Source organism: Stegodyphus dumicola, chromosome X1 (assembly GCF_044657685.1).
Source record: "Stegodyphus dumicola isolate Sdum_Otavi_A_Nest chromosome X1, ASM4465768v1".
NCBI classification, from domain to species: domain Eukaryota; kingdom Metazoa; phylum Arthropoda; class Arachnida; order Araneae; family Eresidae; genus Stegodyphus; species Stegodyphus dumicola.
Window position 1 is genome coordinate 178,914,970 of NC_140780.1, and position 25,671 is coordinate 178,940,640.

Consider the following 25,671-nt stretch of genomic DNA (forward strand, 5'->3'; position numbering starts at 1 on the left):
TAAGCTAAATGCCTTCGTGGAAAGCTTTGTAAGGAAAATGGCTATCCGCATTCGGAAAATCATGAAAATCCCATGCATCCAATCCTTTCGTCGGAATTTAAACCCGGTTCGAATTCCCATAGTTCAGCGACTTTACCGCTCAGCCTTTAGTGAGCCAGAAGCAGTTTTGGAAGGAGAAATGATTCGCTAAGATTTTTTGCACAATGACTGCGATTCTAGCTAGCAAATTTAAAGCTATATGTTTCAGTTTTACAGATCAATTTGAAGTAAAAGTTAAAAAAATAATGAAGCATTTTAATGTAATTAAATGAACGATGTTTTCATTTTATTTAAATACTAGCATTTAAAACAAGTTAACGCATTTTGTGATTTATCGGGTAATCTAGAACTTATTTTAGCATAAATGTAAAATAAAGTCCTGCGTAAACCTGTTATTATATCTGTAATACTTAATTTTACAGTTCATTAGGCTTTTACTTAGTATTTTTAGTAATGGGCGTCTACTTTCATTCGCTTCAAAGCAGATATGTCTACTGTTTTATTTCCAATTTGTAACCGCCCAATGACCATCTGTACGTTTAACATTTTTATATGCGAAACACGAGTAAATATATTTTGTTTTTCAAAACTAGTGACAAAAACATTTTTACGAATTGCATAAATTAATTTTCAGCAAAAACGTTGTTTTGCTAGCTATTATCGTTTTTTTACACCAAAGGAAAATAGTAAAAGTATGACATGCTCCCACTTCGATTCACATAATGCTTAATTGACTTCCTCTTACGAATTAGAAATATATCTTAAATTATTCATATAATAAACAATAAAACTTATCCTTTCAGGAACTGTTATATAAAGAGATAAAGTTTTACTTAAGAGGACTAATTTAATTTTACTAAATTTAGAAGAGCTATAAGATCTTAAAATTAAAAGCGTTTTTATGTTACCAGCTAGCATCTAATCTCTATATTACTAATTCTATGCCTTACATTACATCGCTATGCGACCAATATTATGCTTCTAAACAGTTTTTGTTATTAAAGACACTAAATTGCAAAATACATTAGCAATTCTCTTATATAGTATGTATAATGTCTTCTTGTTTAATAATTTGAATTCATAAACAATACAGAGAATGCTTTGAAACAACAGTTGTACAGAGGTGCCCAACCTTTGCACATATCCAGTCCCAGTTTAGGATGTGAACTGGCTACCTGGGTCGAACAGGAGTTTTTGCCTCACAATATTTTAAAGTACATCTTAAAATATTATTTATAGTGCACGTATTAATTATGCCTATGCGCATATATCAACTCTGTATAAAATGCTACAAAATTACCCAAATAAATCTTTCGACAGCCACAAAATATAAACTAAACTGGTGCACCGATATTCGTTAATTCTTTGCTACATACGTGCAGTCTGTAAATATTTCTGATTCGTAATATAATTTTTAAAAACAGAGGAAGCCAATATATTTATTAGAATCATTTTGATATTTTTAGCTGATAAGATTATTAATAAGTACCTGCCGTTCGAAAAGCCGTTTTAGTGTTACTTATAAATATTAGAATCCTGGTTATTTTTGATTCTCAAATGGCCTTCGAATAAAAATAAGGGAAAGACACGTAATAATATAAGGCGTTTAAAGAAGAAAGAACCAATTTGCATGGTTGAAAAAATCTTATATTTTTACGCCACAAAAATGTACCACATATCATCTGTTACTTATAATAGCGAAGTTTAAGTATTCTTTAAACGTGCATTTTCTGTAACTCAGAGCTCCCTCAGTGGCCTAATACATAGTTAAGACCGATGAATGCTGCAAGTTCGATCCAGGCTGGCTGCATGGCTGTTTTCTCCTCATATGTAATGTGAATACAATCCATTTTCCTTAGAATGTCCTCCACAAAGACACATTTCCTTAGGCAAATAGTCAGTTCTGTGCCACACATATTACAGGTAAGTAAAAAATTATAGAATGTAGTACTGTGGCAATTCTTTTCTAAATTTCATATAATGTAAGTCAGGACGACATTAACATGATACAAAAAATTTTGTTAATCTAGCTGCGGTCCGCAGAAAATGACGTCACAAGCATTACGTGGCCCAAGAGTCACCATTTGCTCACCACTGGATTTTTATGTTGGCTGTTATTTAAAAAAAAAAAAAAAAAAAAAAAAAAAAAGAACCTATAGATAAATTTGCCAGTGATAACAATTAATAATTTATAATATATCGCAAATAACAATTAATAATTTGCCTTAAAGTTATACCAACAAAATGCAAAATTTAAATAAATTGAGGAAATATTTGTTTGAATTCAATAAATATATATTATTTTACCAAATGACAGAAATACACTTTAGAGGCGCTTAAATGCATTCAAATATTTTAATAAAATGGCGATTTACAATAGTCTCTGTTATACTGTCTATACTGTTCGAAATTGAAATTCTAATTAAACTGCTATTTATAATGAAGTACGTAAAGCATCACTATAGAAAGATAGATAGCAGAATATTCATCAGCTTGGGACAGCATATTTCCATGTGAATATAATGTAACCAGAATTCAATTCTGTGAGAGTAATTCATTTGGAATAATAAGAATTTAATCTTTCATTAAAATTTATTTCCACACTATAAATAATTGGAGATACATTTGGACGTGTAGAAGAATCGGACGGTTGTGTAACAAAATGCTTTTTAACTGTATTTTAGCTAGTTTATTTCAAAATTGGTTCTATTATATAAGATTGCAGAAGGTCATAAGTTTAGCATATTTTCCTCGTTAAATTTAAACGTTTCAGGGCGGAATAATAAGAGGCTATCGACGCTATTAACGAATATATTATTAGATTAGAAGTTGCTTCTACTGTCAGGTACGAATTCTAAGTGACATGGAGCTATCACGCCGTGTTCGCATACTTAAAACTTCCGTGTTCTCCCTTTCTTTGTCGTCAAAATTTATAAAATAATTTCGACAGTTAAGTAACAAAAGAATGGTTACCATTCATTAAAATCATTAACTTCGACAATACCATATGAAACTTCTTTGTCTCGAAAAAAGGTACAGTACAATGCATAACCTTTGCATTATATTGAAGTTTACAAATAAACTCGTAGATAGGAAAAAGACTTACAACTAAATGCTAATACAAAATAGCAGAAAAGTTAAAAATGATTAATTTGACAGTTTAAAGGAGCATAAATATGTTTATATGCACTCAAGAGTATATGTTTCATTTTTAATGTCTTGTCCATTACATTCGAAATGTAATGCACAAGACATTGATTAAAAATTCCTCCAAGTTTAATAACAGATATTCAGAACACGACAAATTTCGTTACCGTGCATTTTAGTAAAAATATACGAAACTTAAATGTTTTACATAGCACTTGTATAAAAGAAGTTTCGAACAGAAAAATATTCCCTATCGCTGACATAGCGAAACAAACAAAAAGACATTCAGAGGAAATCAAATAATACGATATATCATTAATTTAAACATACGAAGACTATAAATATTTCTAAAACCGTATATGCGTATTAAATTTCTAAAAGATACTTTTATTATCTTTTAAGTCGGAATTTTACGTTTGTTTTAATTTTATAGGTAAACTAAATTCAGTGCTTTTTCTTAGAGTGGAAACGATTTAAATCACATAATTTTGGTAAGTTTTATTTTTTCAGCCAATATTTCTTATTTAGAGACTGCTTTATTACCCCTTAATGATAGTAGATTTTCAAGAAAACAGTAAAAAAGTGTTTATGTTTTTAATTCAAGAAAATTGTTTAAAAACAATTGTATGAACAATATAGATTTAACTCTTTTTTTTTCCTTTTTGAAATTTTTTAGCTTAAAATAAAGAAAATAGGTAAAACAAGAAATAAAAATTTTCCCGTGTGTAAGAAATGGATTCCTTTTAATCATTTTGGTGCATTTCTTTTGGACACTCCAGCTCGGAAGCATGACGGATACCAGAAATAGAGGGCGCAACCTCACCCTGTAATTTTGACGGGAGCGAGAAGGAAGGGGTTAAAATAGCTTTAACAGAATAAGTAATAACTTAATAATTCGAACTTTCTATATAATTAGCTAGTACAGGTTTGTTCAGTTTATCTAAAAGATATTACACGATGAATATCAATCTAGTTTGCAGACTCCTTTGTTTCATTTCTTTTTGAAACTTTAACCACAAATGACTTGAATAAAAGAAACCCTGAACAACTAAACAAGGACGCTCAAGAGATTTAGACGTCTAATTTCTTTTAAGCACATTTTATATAGAGAACTGCATACGTTTGTTTGAATAAGCTTAGGCCAAAATTTAAACTAAAAATCTTCTGAATAAAACTTTAAAGTCTGCTGTATTTCGTTTCCAAATGTAGATAACCATAATATTTCTGTTTAAATTAATAGTATTGAATAATTCTATTATTCAATACTATTCAGTATTCCGGGCATTTTAGTAGATGCACTGAAACAATGCGATTAAAAGACAACTTCTAGTACTACTTATTTTCTCATGCCTTCACTTCAAGTTTTATTGCACTAGCGTTAATGCATCGTTGGCATTTAAAAATAGTACGATTAGTACGGCATTTTAGTTTATAATAACTTGTATGAAATCAAAAATTGTATAAATATTTATGAAATAGTTGTTTAAAAATTAAAGTTTTAATTAAAAGAAGAATTTTAATTAAAAATTTAGTTAAATAATTAAATAATAATTGAAATAATTAATGTAATTACACTTTTATAAAGAAATTAGAAGTTTCAGTATGATATTTTAAAATAAAATTAAATTTTATGTTTAAGAACTACTGGAAGTAACACTTACTCTTAATAAACAGCTATTAAATTTTGGTTTTAACAGACTAGACTCAGAGAAGTAAAATTATCATTATCATCATCATCAAATCCTACCATTGAAATATAAAGCCTAAAAGCTACTAAATGCAAGAGTATACAGAGACCATATAAATAATCTATGTGCAATATGATTTCTTTCTCCAAATTTGTAAAAAAACGAGCTCAATGAAGGTCTTAAACGCAATGGTGCGTTATGAATTATTGCCGGAGATTCAGTTTCGAGACCTATAAATCAAGTTAGATTATTTGAATACAGCAAAGCACACAAAAGGTATCTGCCTAAAAGGAGGGATGCCTTCGTGGAGAACTTTTTAAGCGAAACTCTCCCATACTCATGTTACACATCGGGCAAACCACGAAAATGAACCATGCAGCCAGCTCGTTCGCTTGTGATCGAACCCGGGTCGAATTCCCAGTGTTCAACGGTCTTAACTACTAAACTATTCGTGCGATATATATGAAACTACAATGAATAAGAGAGAGGACGAAAATAGTTTGTATTAGTATTTTATCATTATTTTTATCTGTCAGTCCTTATGCGTATCGCCTTTGTGTCTGCCTACCCTAATATCAAAAGACAAGTTTTGCTATCTATCCTGGTTGATGTAATAGCCTTGACGTAAAGTAGTTATCTTGGGTGCTTAAACTGTTGAATTTTTTCTATCATTCAATGTTTTGTAAGTTATCAAAATAATTTGATTTATTTGGTTATGGCAACGCACTCGAAGGCTAAAGGGAGAGATGCTTTCGTGGAGAAATTCTAAGGGAAACAGGTTCTTATACACGTTACACACGGGAAAAAACCACAAAAACACCCATGCAGCCAGCCAGTTCGCGAGATTAGAACATCGGACCGAACGAATTACTAGTGTGCAGCGAATTGACCGCTCAAAAGGGACCTAAGCAAAGTGACCTTTGCAACTAAATTCCCATTGCAAACATTTTATTATAGATGTTTTCACTTTTTCCTTTTTCTTCCTCCCCTCCCCCCTTTAACTATATTTTTAAGAGATGGACGAAACAGTTAAACTATTGATATAAAATATTTAATCGTACGAAGTATATACTGATGTCGCTCGGTTCTTATTTCATAATAGAGGGACTATCTCCTATAGGGTGTGATTAGTAATCTAGTCTGTTAGTGAATACTGTACTCTAGTCCCATTCAAAGCAATGAAAAGTGTAGTTACTATTATTAAATCTATTTTAGGTAGTAGTTCGTAATGTGATTGATATTCATGTATTTAAAAATGATAATGCAAAGCTAAGCAAAGTTGAAAGAATAATTTAAATTAATAAAAAGATAGAGAAGATAGTCTACGGATCACTAAAATATCCTTCAATTATGCATTACAAAACAGCATGATACGAATTTTTGTCAAATTGTATACAATCATGAGCATATGATATTTTAAATTAGCATATGATATGAGACAGATATTATCGATCGTTTTACAATGAACCGAAAAGCAACATGTATCTGCAATACGGTACTGAAATCGTTTTTGCTACATATCTAAAGAACATATATATACCACAGCTTCGTAAATATTGTTTTCACTAGAAACCATTAAAATGTCTGTTCTGTAATTATTTCTCCGAATATTTATAACAGCACTGAGCCATTTTTTTGTATCATTTAAGAAAAAGATGTATTAATTCAAAGAAGGTATCTCAATTCTGGGAGAAAAATTTTCACATACATCTTTCTCGTGTAAAATTATAACCTAAGGAGAAAGAGGGTTGCATGAGTTTATGTTACTTGTACTTATTTTAGTCTTCCAAATACGTACTCCTAAAAATTCTAAAATTAATTTGATTTAAAATAAAATGAATATTCACATCAATTTTAGCAAGGTTGTATAGTTTTTATTAGCTTTGTTTGAAACTAGCATATATTTGAACACTGACCTAGTTCACAAAGGAGACTAGAGAGTAAGATTTTGTCCTGATACTTGTGAGATGACCAAAATCTGCAATTTTAATTTGCTTTATAAATAACTTCATACGTGTCTCTAACTTTATACATGGTTAATATCTCGAATGTTATAAAATCAATATGCAGTTATAGAGATATTAAGTTGCTTCGAAGCAGACGAGGTGAAAAATGGCAATGCCCTCACCGGGGCTCGAACCACGGATCTCTCGAATACGCGCCGAGCGTGCTTGCCATTACACCCCGAAGGCATGATAAGAAAGCGGGAGACATACCTTACACAGTTACCACGACATGTATAATTCCCAGTTTAAAATACCATTATGTTCTCATGATCCTGATTCAAAATGATGAAGATGGAAATTGTATCAATTGCACGTGCTCGTTTTAATGTATTTTAAAGAACGGTGATAAAGCTGGAATTTACAATAATTTATCAATGCGTTTCAATGTTTGCAGAATAAAACGATCTTATCTCTACATTTTACTGGATTAAAGGCATGAAAGACGAATTCTTAGATAAGAGATAACGGAGAAATCGCCATAATCTTTGGCCTTTATGTGTAGTAACGAATGTGACTTCATACAGAGGAGTACTGTGTTATAAAGGTTAATGCGGCATCATATAAATGATAATATACACTTTTAGTAATGCATCATATAAATAGGCAAAATGAAAATTTTATATAATTTATATAATTAATTTATTTAGTAGTTTAAAAAACTGAAGAAGCCTACATAATTGCGTTATGCAAGTGTTTTATAATGACTGCTCGGCTTGGCTAAATATCGCTTGATTGGTTGGGTGTAGAGCCTGCTTCCAACCTAACAAATGAAAAAGTGTAATTACAACAGTCAGAAATTTGGTTTTGCGATATTTAGTAAAAATTTACGAATACAAATTTTTATAAAAGGTCCAAAGAAAATAAATCAGAGTGAGAAAACCTTTTACATAGCTAATTACTTCTATAAAGAAAGAAATTCCTTTTTTAATAAGATTAATGCTATTTAAGATAACATTAATTACAACTTTGAGGATCTTTACGCAAATGTTACTAAAGATGTTATGTTAAGCCTTTGTAAAGTTGTTCATGTTTGTTAAGCCTTTGCTCATGTTAAGCCTTTGTAAACAGCTTTCTAAAAATATCTTTTACCAAATGGGAACATTACTCTATAAATTTTAATTTCAAATTTCTTTTTTCTTCAAGACCACATGCGGACCTTTCGTCTTTGCTAGGATAACTATCAATTTCACAATCAGATATATTAATAAAATGTCATTGGTAGGATAACTACCAATTTTACAATCAGAGTAGCTTTCATATCAGAATATCTTTCACAGAAAATTCTTATAAAAATTTGATTCTGTATAATTTTATGAAGATGTCAGTTGAGCAGACTTGCCATAACCTAAACGTTTACCTTATTTCATTTATTTATGACGTCAAAACTATGACCAGCCATTTAAAACATATCAGTCGTGCAATTTGTTTGTAATGCTTTGTACATCTAAACTGTAATCTTAATCAAATATAACTGAACCATGTGTAACATAATATTTAACCTGAACTAACAAATGCAAGAATGCAGTTGAGGGATAAATCCGAGTATTATTTGGTAAATATTAACATGAAAACAAAATTCCTTACGAATCATAACCGACATTTTTACAAATATTCGCAACTGAATAATTTAATAAAAAAGTCGATGAATTTTAAAGGTTTCTACTGTCAAGATACGTTTGATAGTATTACAGTAATACATTGTTTAAATAGTACTCTCGAAAAGGTTTTTATTTAATTATATTTCCTTAGCTGCACTTTATCATTCTTTTAAAGCTGTATATAATTTTTGTGTGTGTGTGTGTGGGGGGGGGAATATAACTTCTTCCTTACTTTGAATAATCAGGCCGAGATATCTGAGAAATGAAATGGTGCATTTGGCAGCAATATAGTATATGTTATTTAATGATGAATGCAACATAAAATTAGCTACATTAAGCCAGACAATCCATTTTATGCATTCTGATCATCATTTCACTGTCTGGAAAAACATTAAAGGAAATAAGAAGATAAGATTATCCTACCTAAACAAGATTAATGTGAATATCTGGAATGGTCTAATGTTTACAGTATTTTTTTTAAATATGAAAGATTATGAACTGGTGTCTGAAAGTTAAGCAAGAGTTAGTAAAAAATAAAAATGAAGAAATTTGCATGTAATTTCCTAATAATCCTAGACAATTTCTATTGTCTTGGAAACCTTATCAGTTCATGATATAGGTAAAATAAGGACATAAATACATCTAACCATGAAGTGCATATTATATTTCAGTTTTTTGGTTTTTATAGCTTTTGTGGAGAGTAATATTATCATTACTGAAGATTACGTCAAAAGATGCCATTTTGGTTTTTCCTCATTTTCTTTCCTGTTTTCGTTTTTTCTTTTCTTCTTATTTATCTGAAAGAATATAATAATCAGAATAAAGGAATCAGGATAATTGCTGACGGAAATTTTTACGGAATGGAATACTCCACAATGCGCAATATCTAGATTGGTAAGAAATTCCAAACACAGTAAAGGTTAAACGAAGAGCGTCACAAGGTCATCCAGGCGTACAAACCCTTCCTAGTAGCCATATGTGAGATTGATTGCTCAGCATCTACAAGAACACTCTTTGGAAAACTGATAATCAAAATATGAGCAGCTGCTTTGACGCAAACTGTTTACAGAGAGTTAAGCGAAATCCCTCCTTCGAGGTGTAATTGAAAAGTACGTTCGGCTGCCATCGGAAGATCCGGAGTTTGAATACCGATAAGAGCACTGCACATTTTCACGTCTACTACTTCGACAAATCTAATGACTGTACAAAGCATATGCCTATAATACACTCATGTCCATAAATTAAGGATAATGCAAAATCAGGCAAAGGAAGAGTTAGAAGCAAAACAAATTTGACTTATTTGTAAAGCTTATTTATTAAACAAAAGGAAAAGAGTAAAAAAAGATACTATATGTTTGATATTATAAAACAAATTAGCGATTTTTCTCCCTGGAGCAAATTACAAAACAAACCTATTTACGAAAAACCAATATTACATGGTTGGTATGATTGTTAATACATTGTATGTCTAGGCATGCTGAGTATCAAATTATCGATCTGATCTTAGGGGATATTACACCACTCAATAAGCAATGCTCTCCGAAGTTCCGGTAGACATGTAGGAGGAGGTTGACGGGCTGCAACTCGTCCGCCAAGCATATCCCATACGTGCTCTACTGGATTCAAGTCCGGTGAGAATGCTGGCCAGTCCATATGGGTGATATCCTCCGATTGAAGGCATTCGCTTACGATGTTGCACGGTGAAGACAGGCATTGCCATCCATAAACACAAATTGTGCGCCCATGGCGCCCCGAAACAAGCGTACATGTTGTTCCAGAATGACGTCCCGAGAGATTTGGCTTGTCATGGTTCCAATTTGAACATGCAGGTGAGTTCTAGAACCCAGAATAATATCACCCCAAATGAGCACTCCTGCACCACCGTAACGGTGTCGTTCAATGATGTTTTCTTGGTGGTAACGGGTACCTGAAACTCTCCATATGAAAGTCCGGCGAGAATCAGACTGCAAGCTAAACCTGGACTCGTCGGAAAACATCACACAAGCCCACTGTTGCGGTGTCCACAATGCATGCTCTCTACTCCAGGCTAACCGCAAGCGACAGTGAGTTGCAGTAAGTGGAACGCATCTGACAAGTCTACGAGCATATAGACCAATCTGCCCTAAGCGTCTGTACACGGTCTTCCTTGAAATTGTCGTACCAGTGGCTGAAGAGAGAGGTCTGAGGCTGTGCTCCGCCTGTTTCTTTTGGTAGTAACTGCCAAATACCGGTCCTCAATCGGCGTTGTAACTCTGGGGCGACCTGTGCTGTAACGTCTACTAACATTACCATCATCTTGGAATCGTTGCCAAAGCCTGGAGATGACACTATGGGCAATTCCAAGTTTATCTGATATTTCCAGTTGGGTACGCCCACATTTCAGACGACCGCTAATTCTACCACGTAAAAAATCATCCGAATGCGTCCTTTGTGTCATAACTATTCCGTTATTGCACTGAAATGCTTATAAAGCGCCTGCGAACAATTTTACTTCTTTGCCTGTATTCTTTACATATCACTCTCTTACGCTCTCGTCATTGTGACCTACCATCGGTGTCATCTGGTTACTTCCTGAAATTTGCATATGATTCTTGAAGATGTGTGTAATGATTTTACAGGTGATATATTTATTTTAGAGTTCGATTTCCGCGTGACTCCGAATTATCCTTAATTTATGGACATGAGTGTACTTTGCCTTAGCTCTGTCTCAGTTTTGATCGAGAGGACCTTAGGTTTAGTAGTGTTATGAGCAACGAAATTGGTCTCTGAACCACTAGGACTTATTTATGCATTATAAATCTAGACTTAGTCTGTCTAGACTTAGTCTATAGTCTAGACTAAATATATAGATGTCTAGACTTAGTCTGTCTAGATTTCTCTAGACTTAGACTAGTGTCTAGATTTAGTCTGTACAGTGATTCTCTTCACACCACTATATACGGATTATGAGAACACGCTATTTTTAATTTATTAAACCGTGACAGCTGCATAGACATCTACCTTTTATGACAAAGGTTCTACTACTGATAGTAGGACAAAGACGATATACTGAATGTGATGTTTAACCCTTTGACTACGAATTAAAAATATTACTCCGTTTTTTATTCACATGAACTAAATGTGTCATAAAAAAGGTAAAATTAGTGGGGTAGATATATGTCCCATTATTAGTTAAAGGGTTAAAAAAGAAACCTTATATTTAGCTTAGATTTGGACAAAAATCTCAATCGATTTCGAGGGCAAACAAGTTCCTCTTAGTGGGACATATGTGTCCCGTTAGTAGTCAAAGTGTTAACTTCTCGAGATATCCTGTATCTACTGTTCATATTCACAAATTACTGAGCATCCTTTAAACAGCCTATCATTTTCTTCAAACCGAAGCTGTCCATGTAAACAATAGATATCAAAGCACTCAGATATGACTTCCATATTAAGATATGCGAGGTGCGCTCAGGGGAAGAAATTAGTGTACTTCTGAAGTAGGGTTCATTATGGTGATAATGATCATGGTAGCACATGGAATACAGCCAAAATCGATATGATGTTTATGCTGCTGTTAGAGTCAGCACGCAGCGCAAAATTTATTTATACAGTTAGTTTATACAATGGTTTATTATGTTGTATTTATTATTACAGATTCACAATAAGTTCCATTCCAATCCAGCTTTTGATTCGTGAAATATTCACAAATACATTGAGATTATGCTTAACTTTTGGGCATTAGTGTATTTTATACTGATTTCCAAAAATTAAGCAACAAACAGAAAACTGATAACTTAATAAGTATGTAAACAAATTATTTATGAAAATTGTTGATAACATTTATTACACAAATTGTAATTTAAAACATAAGAAACTTTTGCACAGAATATTAACACTTGGTGATATCAAGAGGAGCATAAAATCTTCTGAATTAGGGCATACCAGTTAAATACAAGAAATTTTTCAATAGTGACTATGATGATCCCAAACAACAATAAAGGCCTAACAGCGATGTCTCATGTTATTTATGATGTTGTCAAAGAGCTGAATGGACATCAATGTCCATTGATCACATAAACTATTAGTTCTTAGCTTATCTAGTTTGAAGAGCTCAACTGTATGCCTTCAGATAGCGTCAAACATATGCTCAATGTGATTAAGGTTAGGAGAACATAGTGGATATTCCATTTGGACTATAGTTTCTTTTTCAAGAGAAATTGGTGCACGAGGCAAGTAGTGGAAAGAAGAGCATTACCTGCTTGCAAAATGAAGATATCGCCAATTGTGGCACCGTACGGACGAACAGTAGGACTTAGTATGTCGTTTATGTACCGTTGAGTATTGACAGTTCCACGTGGCAGTGCATACATTTCTGTGCGCACACCAAAAATGTGCTACTCCTTATATCAGAACACTACCTTCTCCAAAGGTATCCCTTTCCCATATCATAGATGGAAGATATCGAGTGCTTACTTTTCTCCATGTAGAAACACTTCGGGAATCACTCTGTAAAGCGAAGAGGGACTCGCCAATGAGCAGAAGAGACCTCTACTGATTTCCAGTTTAGTTTACATGACTAAGTACCCAATTCAAACGTTCTCTTCGGTGGTAGAAGGTAAGCAGGACGCACAATACGCGTGGCCTAGCATACAGACCTCTTTACAATACAATATTATCCTGAAAATATTGTATCACTAAATGTGCTACGGCGCATATTTAGCAGCTTTACACAACCTTTCTTGAACTATCATGATAGTTACTTCTTTTTAGAAGTATCTCCAGTACACATATAGGGTCTCAAGGGGTTAATTACGCTGTTTAAGGTTAGACATATAAAAAATAACCTTGAATCGCGAGAGATCACGTTTTACTACAGTAATCAACTTACTGGATTGACAAACTGGGAAAATAAAGATGAGCAGTTAGCTGTTCGTCGTTTTAATTAAGTAATCACCACACCTGAAATTACTCCAATTCTTCTCGTCGTCAAGATGACATCTGACCTAAGGCTGGGGTGCCTAACGGATTAATGTCATCCCGAAGTAAAAACGTGACCAGCAGATACGCATTTACTGAAACAACTTCCAGTATTACAGGTTATGCACTGTTATCATACATAGAATATGGTGCACAAGTTAATGTTTCGTTAAGCTCTTACATTATTAACAGTAATATAACCTCAAGTATTGCAAATTAGCAACACAAGGAAATTACGAAGATTTTTGTAACTGCCCTAAATGTACACCATATATATAATGTTGTTAATTTTTGAAGGTATTGCTTTGCCTCTTTGTCTTGTGACTGCGAATTTTGCGATGCGAAGTCTGCAAGTGTTTGCAGAGTATAATCTTAAAAAATTTTAATGTTTTTATGGCAGTAAATGATAGTAGATTATAACCTAGTATACATTAAACACATCCGTGACAACTCTAAAAACATTGATGTTAGTTTACTGCATAAAGCGAGTGAGAGTTTTTTTCCCTCCAAATTACGGTAAATCTACAAAAAGGTTTCATATATATTTAAAGAAAAATTTCAAACTAAGTTCTTTAAGTCAAACTTCAAAACCGTATACATCAAGGATGAATGGTACTTAAGATTCACCAGTACGGTATACATGCTTGAATGCTATAAATAATATTTATCATATTTATTTATTCGTCCGAAGTCGTGCATAAATCATTCCTAAATTAATATCAAATTCTGTTTTGGGTCTTATTAAGCATTAAACTGTTAACACAGAGAGGAAGTACATTAACGCGTTTATTTTGTACTTACCTTCAGTTAAACCGCCGCTGGAAAATCTTTGAAGAAGTGCAGAGGGTATCAAGGCATGTCCAGCAGGTACCAACGCATGATGAAGAGATGCAGAAGAGGCGGAAGCAGTGAGACCTTGCACTAACGCAGAGGCGGTAGGATCTCTTAGGCTTCCTAAAGATGGACTGGGGGATGGCATAATGGAATGATGACCAAGTATTCCGTTATTCGTCAGGTGTAAAGATGACTTCGAACCCAACGAAGTGGAGTAAGATTCTATGAAGGAAGAGTTTATTTGTCTATAAATGATAAAAAATAGTATTGTTATTGTTGAAGACTAGAAAATTTCACTATTTCAACTCGACTCAGAAGCCACCTTTAATAAAGCGGCTTCTGTTTGGTGATAGTAAAAGTGCTTAAATTTAGCTACAAATGGCATAATCTTAACCTTTCTCTCTTTATTCTTTCTTTTCCTCTCTCATAATATTCCTTATTTTGTGACAATATAATAAATTCGGATTGAGTCAAATTTTTGCCCGATAATCATTTATCCACCAAAGTTCTCAACTGGTAGCATTTGAAGATATCTTGAAATTATTTTTCATGCATTGCAAGACTTATTTATTTCAATTCCTTTCCGAGCGAAATGGATTTTTAGAACAGTTTCTTTCTGAAAAGCCTATTAATACTGTTAATCATTATCAACTGCAATGCTGTTAATTATTATCAACTGCATATCGTATATTTGTATCCGTAGGCTTAAAAAATACTCCGATTAAAAATTACTTCGTAATTATATAATGGCTGTAGGGAAATAATATTATTGTCACCAACAGATTTTAACGTAGGTAAGGCTTTGCATACCATTTTATACCGTTAAAAAGCTTTATATAGGTTAAAAAGCTTTATACAATTTCATTTGGATATCTTTGGTCCAGATCCTTTTCTCAACACATGCTGGTAAATATATCCATTGATCATTATCGATCTCTGTAGCATCAGTTCTGAGCTTCCGTAATGGCCATAGTCCCTAATTTTGATTTTTTTTCCAGATGTAAGTGTATTTAGAATCAAATGATAAAGTGAGTTTCGTCAGGAGAACTTAGGCCCGTTGCTATAGATCCAGCTTGGGTGTTTCCTGCACCACTTCCGGGGGCTCTCTTTTGTTTTGAAGCATAAACACAAATGTTCCGCTTTCTGGCAGGACAACTTTTCTGCTTAAACCTTCTAATTCAAACGGTCACGATATGAAAGTTTTTTAATGTTACGTAGTTTCATCAGCTGCTTTATGGTCTTTTTTGTGATGGCTGCTAAAAGCGGCCGACAAATCTTCACTTCACAAATCATGACAGTTTATTCTGAATAGTACATCGATGTCATAAAAATATCTTAATACGATAAATATTGAAATCAATACTAAAACGCAAAAATTTACAAAGACATACTTTGTGATAAGCAATTTTTGGATCATGTTCGCCATTATCTGCTTTTTGGAAGAAAATGATCAACATGAATTAAATGGAAAAAATAATTACTTTTTCCTTTCTCTCATTTCATGAAAAATTAAATAATACTAATTAATTAATTCATGAAATATATTTATTTCTACATATATAAATATAATTTTGGATAAAAGTGTATTTGTTTCTCCATATTGAGCATGTGAGTATAATTATAAATCTTTGCCTTATATAATATCATTACAAAAATAGAACTAAATATATTTTTTCTTGCGAGAACAAGCTGTTTTACCATAATAGTTTCCCTATTGCTCATTATGGAATCAAATATAATTTAGTTTATAAAAATAATAAAAAAGTGCATGGGACATGTATCATGATATAATTTATTCACTACAGAAATTTTAAATTTACCTAAGACATTTCTTTTCTTGTCAAGTTCCGCTAGTATTCTATTATCTTGCTCTAATTTTGCCATTAGCTGCTCTAATTCTTGCCTAGTGACGGATTGTTCTAAAAAAGAAAAGAAAACATTTTATAGTACGTATATCAGAACAGGTGACAAATTACTACATTTTTTTTGCATTCTATAGCTCACTAGAAAGACGCAAGTTTTCAGCTGTTCTCATGTTAAAGAGATGTACATATTTTTCATATTGAATATTTGAACAAGGGAAAACTTTGTAACTGAAAGTCTATATGTAACTCAAATATATTTTCTTCTTTTGGATTTTCGAATACGTTTCAACATTTTTACAGAGTATAATTGCAATCTAAAAAATTCCTACTAATATCTAACACAGTAAAAGTAGATTTTACCATTAAAAATTATAAAAAAGAAGTTGTAAAAATTATTTTGCGTCGGTTACATAACGCACGAGTTGAAAACATCTGTTATCAATTGCAGCAAAGCTGGAAATGTTCCCAAAAATTAACAGTTGGATACATTATAAACAACATTTTACTTTTTGTCAATGAAGTTTTTAGATAAATTGAAATAATAATTTATTAAGACGTCCGTTTCCTATTTTTGAATAGCCCATATTATTAATATTTTTTTTTTAACTGGAAAAGTAAATTTCAGCACTTCCCAAAGAGCATGTAAGAATGCTGCCTCTAGATTCTCCGTCTGTCAATTATCCAGCCATGATCATGTCTACGGATTTCGTTTTGCGAAACGATTTTATATGTTAGGAAATGCAATAAACTCCTCGAAAATGTTTCGACCTGCCAGATGTTTATTTAAAAAGTATTTCAATGCAAGAAGCCAAATACTTTCAATTTTTATTATTTTCCTTCTAAAAAGAGGAATACCGGCTATAGACTCACTAATTTCGCTTGGAAACGCTCTGTGACCAAACAGCTTCTGCACCATGAAACAGATCGAAATATTCGCAGCGAAGGTAGAAGTGCACTTTTGCGTTGGCGTGCTGGTTTGGCTTCTACGCCACAGACTTCATTTCAGTCTTGAAAATCATTTACCACTTTCATGGAAAAACTAAGGCAGCTGTGTCCAGTGCTTCCTCATTTGCAACCTCATTTACAGATGGCGCCATACTTAAACTCTGTATAATACACTCTGTATAATACATACTTAAACTCTGTATAATACACTCATGTCCATAAATTAAGGATAATTCGGAGTCATGCGGAAATCGAACTCTAAAATAAATATATCAATTGTAAAATCATTACACACATCTTCAAGAATCATATGTAAATTTCAGGAGGTAACCAGATGACACCGATGGTACGTCACAATGATGAAAGTGTAAGAGAGTGATATATAAGGAATACAGGCAAAGAAGTAAAATTGTTCGCAGGCGCTTTATAAGCATTTAAGTGCAATGACCGAATAGTTATGACACAAAAAACGCATTTGGATGATTTTTTACGTGGTAGAATAATCGGCCGTGTTGAATGTGGGCGTACCCAACTGGAAGCATCAGACGAACTTGGAATTGTCCAGAGTGTCATCTCTAGGCTTTGGCAAAGATTCCAAGATGAAAGTAATGTGAGTAGACGTTGCAGCACAGGTCGCCCCAGAGTTACAAAGCCGAATGAGGACCGGTATTTGGCAGTTACTGCCAAAAGAAATAAGCGGAGCACAGCCTCAGACCTGCCTCGTCAGCTCTCTTCAGTCACCGGTACGATAATTTCAAGGCAGACCGTGTACAGACGCATAAGGCAGATTGATCTATATGCTCGTAGACCTGTCAGATGCGTTCCACTTACTGCAACTCACTGTCGCCTGCGGTTAGCCTGGAGTAGAGAGCATTCATTATGGACACCGCAACAGTGGGCTTGTGTGATGTTTTCCGACGAGTCCAGGTTTAGCTTGCAGTCTGATTCTCGCCGGACTTTCATATGGAGAGCTCCAGGTACCCGTTACCACCAAAAAAAACATCATTGAACGACACCGTTACGGTGGTGCAGGAGTGCTCGTTTGGGATGGAATTATTCTGGGTTTCAGAACTGACCTGCATGTTGAAATTGGAACCATGACAAGCCAAATCTCTCGGGACGTCCTTCTGGAACAACATGTACGTTTGTTTCGGGGCGCCATGGGCGAACAATTTGTGTTTATGGATGACAACGCCCGTCCTCACCGTGCAAACATCGTAAGCGAATGCCTTTAATCGGAGGATATCACCCGTATGGAGTAGCCAGCATTCTCACCGGACTTGAATCCAGTAGAACACGTGTGGGACATGCTTGGCTGACGAGTTGCAGCCCGTCAACCTCTTCCTTCATGTCTACCGGAACTTCGGAGAGCATTGCTTTTTGAGTGGTGTAATATCCCCCAAGATCAGATCGATAATTTGATACTCAGCATACCTACGCGTTGTACGGACTGTATTGCATCGTCTGGAAGACATACAATGTATTAACAATCATACCAACCATGTAATATTGGTTTTTTGTAAATAGGTTTCTTTTGTAATTTGCTCCAGGGAGAAAAAATCGCTAATTTTTTTAATAATATCAAACATATAGCATCTGTTTTTTGCTCTTTACCTTTTGTTTAACAAATAAGTCAAATTTGTTTTGCTTCTAACTCTTCCTTTGCCTGATTTTGCATTATCCTTAATTTATGGACATGAGTATAATTGAGAGCATACAAGTGAATACATTTACAAATCTCTTGTATGTTTCTAGAAGGATTGCTTCCCTATAATACAATCTTTCATGGCAATTAATTTATAAAATATTGTGTTTAAATATGAAAATGATTTGCAAATTAAAAATGAAATTAAAAATCGTATTAATCCATTTTAGTGAAAAATCTTTTAGAATTTGAGATAAATCAAATTATCCTTGTGCCGCTGATTAGATTTACCTTAAAAATTCTCATAGTGTTTGTAAGTGCAGTTAATTAGGCATGGCTATATTATCCATAATAACACAAACTAACAGAACCTCAAAAAAATTAAGGTCACTGTTACGCATATAGTTGAATTGCAAGGAAAAGCGCTATGCACCGCGCAAGCGGTCAATGAAACATATGAGTAGATGAATAACTATTAAATATTTCAATCGATTTTTATTGCTTTAAGAATATAAATTGAAATCCTATGTCATGAGACTTAGGATTTCGTTAACACTATAAGGAAACATTGCCCCCTCAAGACCTGTAGGCTGCCTCAACGTGGCGACGGGGTGGCACTGGATGGAATAGGCGAAGTACGTCGGGAGTGTATACTCCTGGTAGGGCCACCCAAGGCGTGAAGGCTATTCCACTATACCCAGCTAAAGCCTACAGGCATCTGAGCTAAGTCAGTCCTCTACCATTGGTGCTTGGGTCTCACGACTTAGAGAGGCTGCCCTTTTCCTCCACCCATGAGTCATGAAGCTTTCTAATGTAATCCATACTGCATCGCCCGTCGCGCAGGTTCAAAAGGGGCGCGTTTGAGGTTTAGGAAGAAGACTTCGTCCGAAAGTAATCTACAGTCTCCTAGACAACGAACTCTTAAAATAGTCCAATGTAATGTTAATGGTATTTCAACATTATCAGAGATATTAACTATATTTCCAAAAGCTATTATGCACCCACTGGTTCAGATTTAGAGTTCAAAGGCATCAATGTTATGTGGAGAGGTGAACCACTAGATATCTTTAATTTATATCACCCTCCTAACATTGGTAATCTGACTGGAGTCTTTGATAATCTTTTATCTGGAAATTCTCTACTTCTGGTGACTTAAATGCTAAGCATCCAGGGTGGGGATGTTCTTCCCAGAATTAGAGAGGAATTGATCTTCTTCATTCTATAGATGACTCAGGTTTCATGATTCTTAATGATGGTACTCCAACACCCTCTTCATATAGCTATAACACGTCTGAAGCCCTCGATTTGTCCATGGTAAGTCCCACTATCTTTCCAATTTGCACCTGGACAGTTATGAAGAACATTGGGAGTGACCATTCTCTAATTTTAATTGATATAAAGAAGAAACAGTGTACTTTCCTCAAGCGTAAAAAATATTAGAATTTTGTTAAGGCAGACTGGAAGGCCTTTGGTGATCTCGTTGACACACTGGTTGAACCCGGCATTCACTCAAGTGACCTTGATATTAACTGGATTACTTTCAAGCACATGCTCTTCAAGGCAGCTAAAAGAACTATACCTAGAGGAAGGTAAAGCTCTTTAATCCCTACTTTACTCATAATTCGCCGGCTTTGCTGCTTTTGCTCCGGAAGACAGAGAACCTGCGACTCAAATTGAAAAACAATAATACAGAGCAAAACAGGACAGAGATGAACAAAGTCAGTGCAGAAATAAAACGAATCTATGTGCTGCTCAAGAGGAAAAAGTGGATGGATAGATGTGAGGGACTTGATGCTAGATCATCGGGCATGAAACTGTGGAAATTGATCAAAAATATTAGCAGTGAACAACCTCAGATAAAGGGATGTAATACTATTTTAGATACGGAGATGATAAAGCTGCGGCTGATCTCCTCGGGGCACATTACCAGAAGATAAGTGAGCTGACGTTTACAGAGGTTGATAAGAAAGTGACAAAAAGGTCTAGAGATCTTGCACGTGGATGTCGTAGTGCTGTCTCGGGCAATCCCCGTTTCTTTAAATCCTTCTCCATGCATGAATTGTAGATGGCACTCGAGGATTTTGACTTGACCAAAACTCCTGGACCTGATGGCATCCATGGTCAGATAATTGGGCATCTTGGCATTCATGCAAGAAAGAAATTTCTGAATATAGTGAATCAATGTTGGAGTCTTGGACGCCTTCCTAAAGAGTGGAAAGGAGCCACAATCATACCTGTTCAGAAACCTGGCCAAACCGACGGATCTCCTGGGAGCTTCAGACCCATCGCCCTAACCAGCATTACATGTAAAGTCATGGAAAATGATTATGCGGCGGTTGCTCTTCCACTTGGATACCCATAACCTCCTACCAAAAGAACAATACTGTTTTAGAAGAGGTCATAGCACTACTAATCAATTGGTTTATCTCAGCCAGAAGATTAGAGATGCCCAAAGCAAGCGACCTACCAATTATACTGTGGCTGCTTTTCTAGATTTATCAAAGGCATTTGACCGTGTCTGGAAACAAACTAATTATTAAACTCTACGAAGACTTTGACATCAGGGGTAAAGCCTTGACCTGGATCTAAAAACTAAGTCTAAAAACCTTATATTTAGCTGTCAATGCGTTTGAATGGCAAAGTATGATGAACAGAAGTTTCTTGTACGTATCAACCTTTAATCTTCAGAGAGAAAATAAGTATAAATTTGAATTTTTTCCTTTGTGTTATTGTTTATGCATGCTTTGATAAATATTCAGTTAGCAAAATCTAACGTTTATTTTATGTTTTGTTAAAAATGTTTTCAAATTTAGTTTAAAAAAGCCTTCTGTCCCATCAGCTGTTTTCGAATTGAGCATTCGGCCCTGCCGCAGTCTGAGTTCGAGATCACTGCCCTAGTAAAAATACTCAAGGATAACCTGAAATCTAAGTATAGAACTTAAATACAAAGAAATGTAGTATGCATTGAAATTTACAGCGTTCTCGCAGTGAATAGTTTTAGTTATATAATTTACAAACAGACAAGCTTTTCAACTTGTAAATGCTATGTAAAGTTGTCTTGACAGAAATACAGAATGTATTTAAGTTATAGATAAATCTTTGAAGGGCATATGGTTCCAATTAAATATTGAAATTGAGTGCTTTTAAAGCTTTTAATAGCACTTAAATAATAGCACTTAAGTAAGGTATTTAAACAGTTCTTCGCCTCTTTGTGAAGTTCTAAATTAAATATTTGTGCAATTTGAAAATATCTTATCTTAAAATACTAATTTAAAACACCTCATTATACAGTTAATTACTCAACAGTGCCACGACATACGTTACTTCTCAATTTACCTGAAATTAAATTAATAAATGATTTATTCATTTCTACAATTAAAATTATTTTGTGCAGTTTAGGTGGGTGTTTTTTTAGGAGATTAAGTTCCTTATAATGAGAATAGAATCTTATTCGGAAGTCAATGATAAACACGCGTATTCCCCTCAGCAGGAATTCCCGCTTAACGCTCTTACGGGATCTGAGAACCAATTCGTTCAACAAACTGAGGAATTTGGCAGCTATAGAAATGTTATGAAGAACGCTAACAGAAAATGCCATATTATCAGAATTAAACGAAATATTAAATATCATTAAAGATGGAATGGAGATCTTTGAAAAACCTTAATTCGAACTAGCAGTGAATGGCAAGGACTGCAAAGGGAACAAAAGGTATTCTTGTCTTCTGTGAAGGGCCTTCTTAAAGAGATCTTTGTTGGTTCAGATTTCATTAAGGGATTTCTCCCAGTCCTCAAAAACTTTCAAAGACTTCGCAACAGCACAGTTTAATTTTACAGTTGTAATGTAAATTATATACATTAGTAATTATTAATAAGCTTTTTAATACCTACAATTACCTTAAATTTTAATTTACAAATAACACTACAGTTTTCAGATAATTGAATATAGACTTTTTTTTGGGGGGGGGAAGATTAATAGTCCAGTATGATCCTTCTAATTTTAGTCTCGCGTGTGCGAAACATTGACTCTACTACCACCTTTGGTGTAAGAACGAACTACTAAAAAACTTCGGGTATTACCTCTATTTTAAAAAGCAATAGTCAGCGTTTTCAATAGTCAGCAAGAATTACACAGACTAATGATGATATACAACTAATAAATTTCATTCAATCAGAGTCAGCATATTTTCTAAATCCACTAAACTGCTGATTTACGTAAATTTATCATAAAAGTCATGCCCATGTAAAATCTTATGAAAATAGTATTATTTGTCAAAGAATACGGTAAATTAGCCCAGAAGGCTAAAAAATGCGTTAGAGATTTTTTTGTACCGAAAAGTTCTCTTCAACTGTTTTAAATAGTTTTCTGAGATACTTTTGCTTATTAAACATTTCCAGTATTGATTCTACTAGTACTGAATCCCTAAACTCTTAATAACCATAGCAAAATTAAAGGCGCACATTTATTAGTAGTACATATAGATGTTATGCTCACCTGGGAAGCTCTGTCTTGTTGAACCAGACAGTATTTACAACGTCGTTAACCAAAAGTTATTCTGGAAATCTGAACAGCATATGGTTGATAATACGAGATGCTCCTTAAATAACAATGAATATATCACGCAGTTCATAGGTATCACAAAAAGATTCTGTCGTGTGAGAATACATGAATATTAAAAAGTAAGAAAGCCTAGTAATCAACAAAACGCTCCTATAGAATGCAAAACTTAAGTAAACATAGGCTAATGGGAGCAAGAATCAGTTCCGAACTGTTATGTTGAAGGCATTGAAACCTTATTAATGTAGTTTTAACCTGTCAAAGTAGCGGATATGCGAACGAGATATGTACCATGTGGGCCCCTTTCAATCTAGGTGAAGATGGAGAATTCAAGCTTCCAAGATACGTTCTTCTTGGTGCCTTTACAGTAGGGTACGACTATCATGATACTGTAAGCAAAAAGCGGGATTCCTGATAAAAGATGACGTGGCGCCAGTGATAAGCCCACACGCAAGGCTTAATGAACCATTGTAGAAGTTGATTTTTGTACTTGAAGTATTATGGGAAGTCGAAATCAATGGTTGCCTTACTGACAATCTAGGGCGTTACAGTCGTCATCGCACCGTACACACGTGTACCTCACGCTGTCCAACACACCCAGGCCAACATATCTACGGCATGTGATAACTGTAAGATCCCTAACAGCAATGCGGACATATGGTCTGTAGATGTCCGAATTAGAGCTTTGATTCCGTTGAAACCCCTCAAGTCGCTCTGTATGGTCCTCCTGGACCTAACAACTGAAAATTCTCATGACAATCATTAGATCTTGACCAATGCAAATTACGCGGTTTATTAGTAATTAATTATGCGACATATTAGTAGTCCGCTGTCATACTAGTCTGTGATCTTCTGTGACAGTAGTACTTACTCTTACAGGAGGCATAAGACGACGTCCAGCCCAGAAAAACAACGAATGTAACTAAGAGCAATTTCCGGATGCACCAACTGAATGCAGTCCAGATGGTGGCTGTTCAGTTGGTTGTGTAGTCTCTCCTTTCATAATGGTTCTATGTGTTATTATTCTTGCCAATAACTTGCGATAATACTAATCTAATCATTTTAAAATTACAATTCTAATCATTTTAAAATTCCAACATATTTTATCAAGCAAGTTTCAGGTTTGTAATGTTGTGTAGCAATTTTAATGGCTAGCAGCGTATTCTAGCTTATATTATCGAAGAAGGCTCATTTAATCTGGGTAACTCATCACTCAGAATGAGCAATTTTTTGAAAGGAAACTAAATACTTTAGAAAAGAAGAAACGGGAATTTTTAGTCCAAATAAAATTGATAATATAACGGCACAAGAAACTATTTTAAAGTAATGCATTTTATAAAAGACTTCTCATTCAGCAAATAAAGAAAAAATCTAAGGAAGTTGTGCCGTACTATGATTTAAATATGCTTCTATCTTTGATTTAAAAAAATACAGTCTATCACCTAAACTATGTCATGTCAATCGAGCTCCGATTTGTACATTTGTACATTTCTTCTCATCGTTCAAAAAATCTCCTTCTTCCGAAGTCAGTTTTTGAGTCTGTTTACTTTAAAAATCTATAATCATGTTTAAAAAGGGTGGATAGAAAGATCAAAGAACTAAATATATCTTTACTGACTAATCTAAAGTAATGACATAAATCTTAAAATATTCAAAAACAAAAAACTTTCCCTAGGACTTTTTAGCTATACTTTTTTACTATTCTAAAGAAAATAGAAAAGAAGGGATCAACATTTCCAACAGTTAAAACAGCTTATTTCTTTTACAGAAGTCTTTTTTATAAAGAAATAAGCCATGAAACGAAATAGCGCATTAAGGGCAAAATATTCAAGTATTTTTATTCGTGTACATTTTCAAACGCGAATTATAATCACACTTTATAAATAAAATATTTTAATAGGGTGGACATCTGGTTTATAAATGAAGAAATCAGAAGACTTATTTTGCTAATCAGAGGGATTATTCTTGATTTCGTTCTTTGCATCATATTTAGGTATCATGTTGGTACGATAGGCCCGTAATCACTAATGTTTTTTCGACATACGAAGTTCAGATCTTCCGGTATCCAGAAAACATACCTTCGTTATATTGCATATTTATATTTGTCTGCACATTACTTGAAAGACGTAAAGGTTTTGTCTCAGGAAGGTATGTGTATGTATTATAGGTAACTCAATGAATGACTACGCTAAAAAGAATTCAGATCAGTGCCAACACCACAGAAGCGTTAAGTAAACCTAAAAACTACATACTTCGAATTATAGTAGAAGAGTACCATAAACACATGCACTACTAAGCCAGGTAATGCAGCGTAACAAACAATGCTATAAATGGGCCAGAATTTAAAAAATTACAAGAATTACATACATAGCATTATATGGCTGTTGTTT

At 34.0% G+C, this 25,671-nt stretch overlaps 1 protein-coding gene across 8 annotated transcripts in view; it reads right to left on the bottom strand.

Annotated features, from left to right (window-relative positions):
• The window catches only part of LOC118187080 (RIMS-binding protein 2-like), a 481,618-nt gene that overhangs the window by 154,679 nt on the left and 301,268 nt on the right, over positions 1-25,671 (bottom strand). For all 8 annotated transcript variants that reach the window (XM_085807914.1, XM_085807917.1, XM_085807913.1 and 5 more), the window contains 2 exons: positions 16,092-16,190; positions 14,239-14,493 (listed from right to left, as the gene is read on the bottom strand). In XM_085807914.1, the coding sequence (XP_085664040.1) occupies positions 14,239-14,493; positions 16,092-16,190 (354 nt within the window). The remainder of the gene's footprint in view (positions 1-14,238; positions 14,494-16,091; positions 16,191-25,671) is intronic.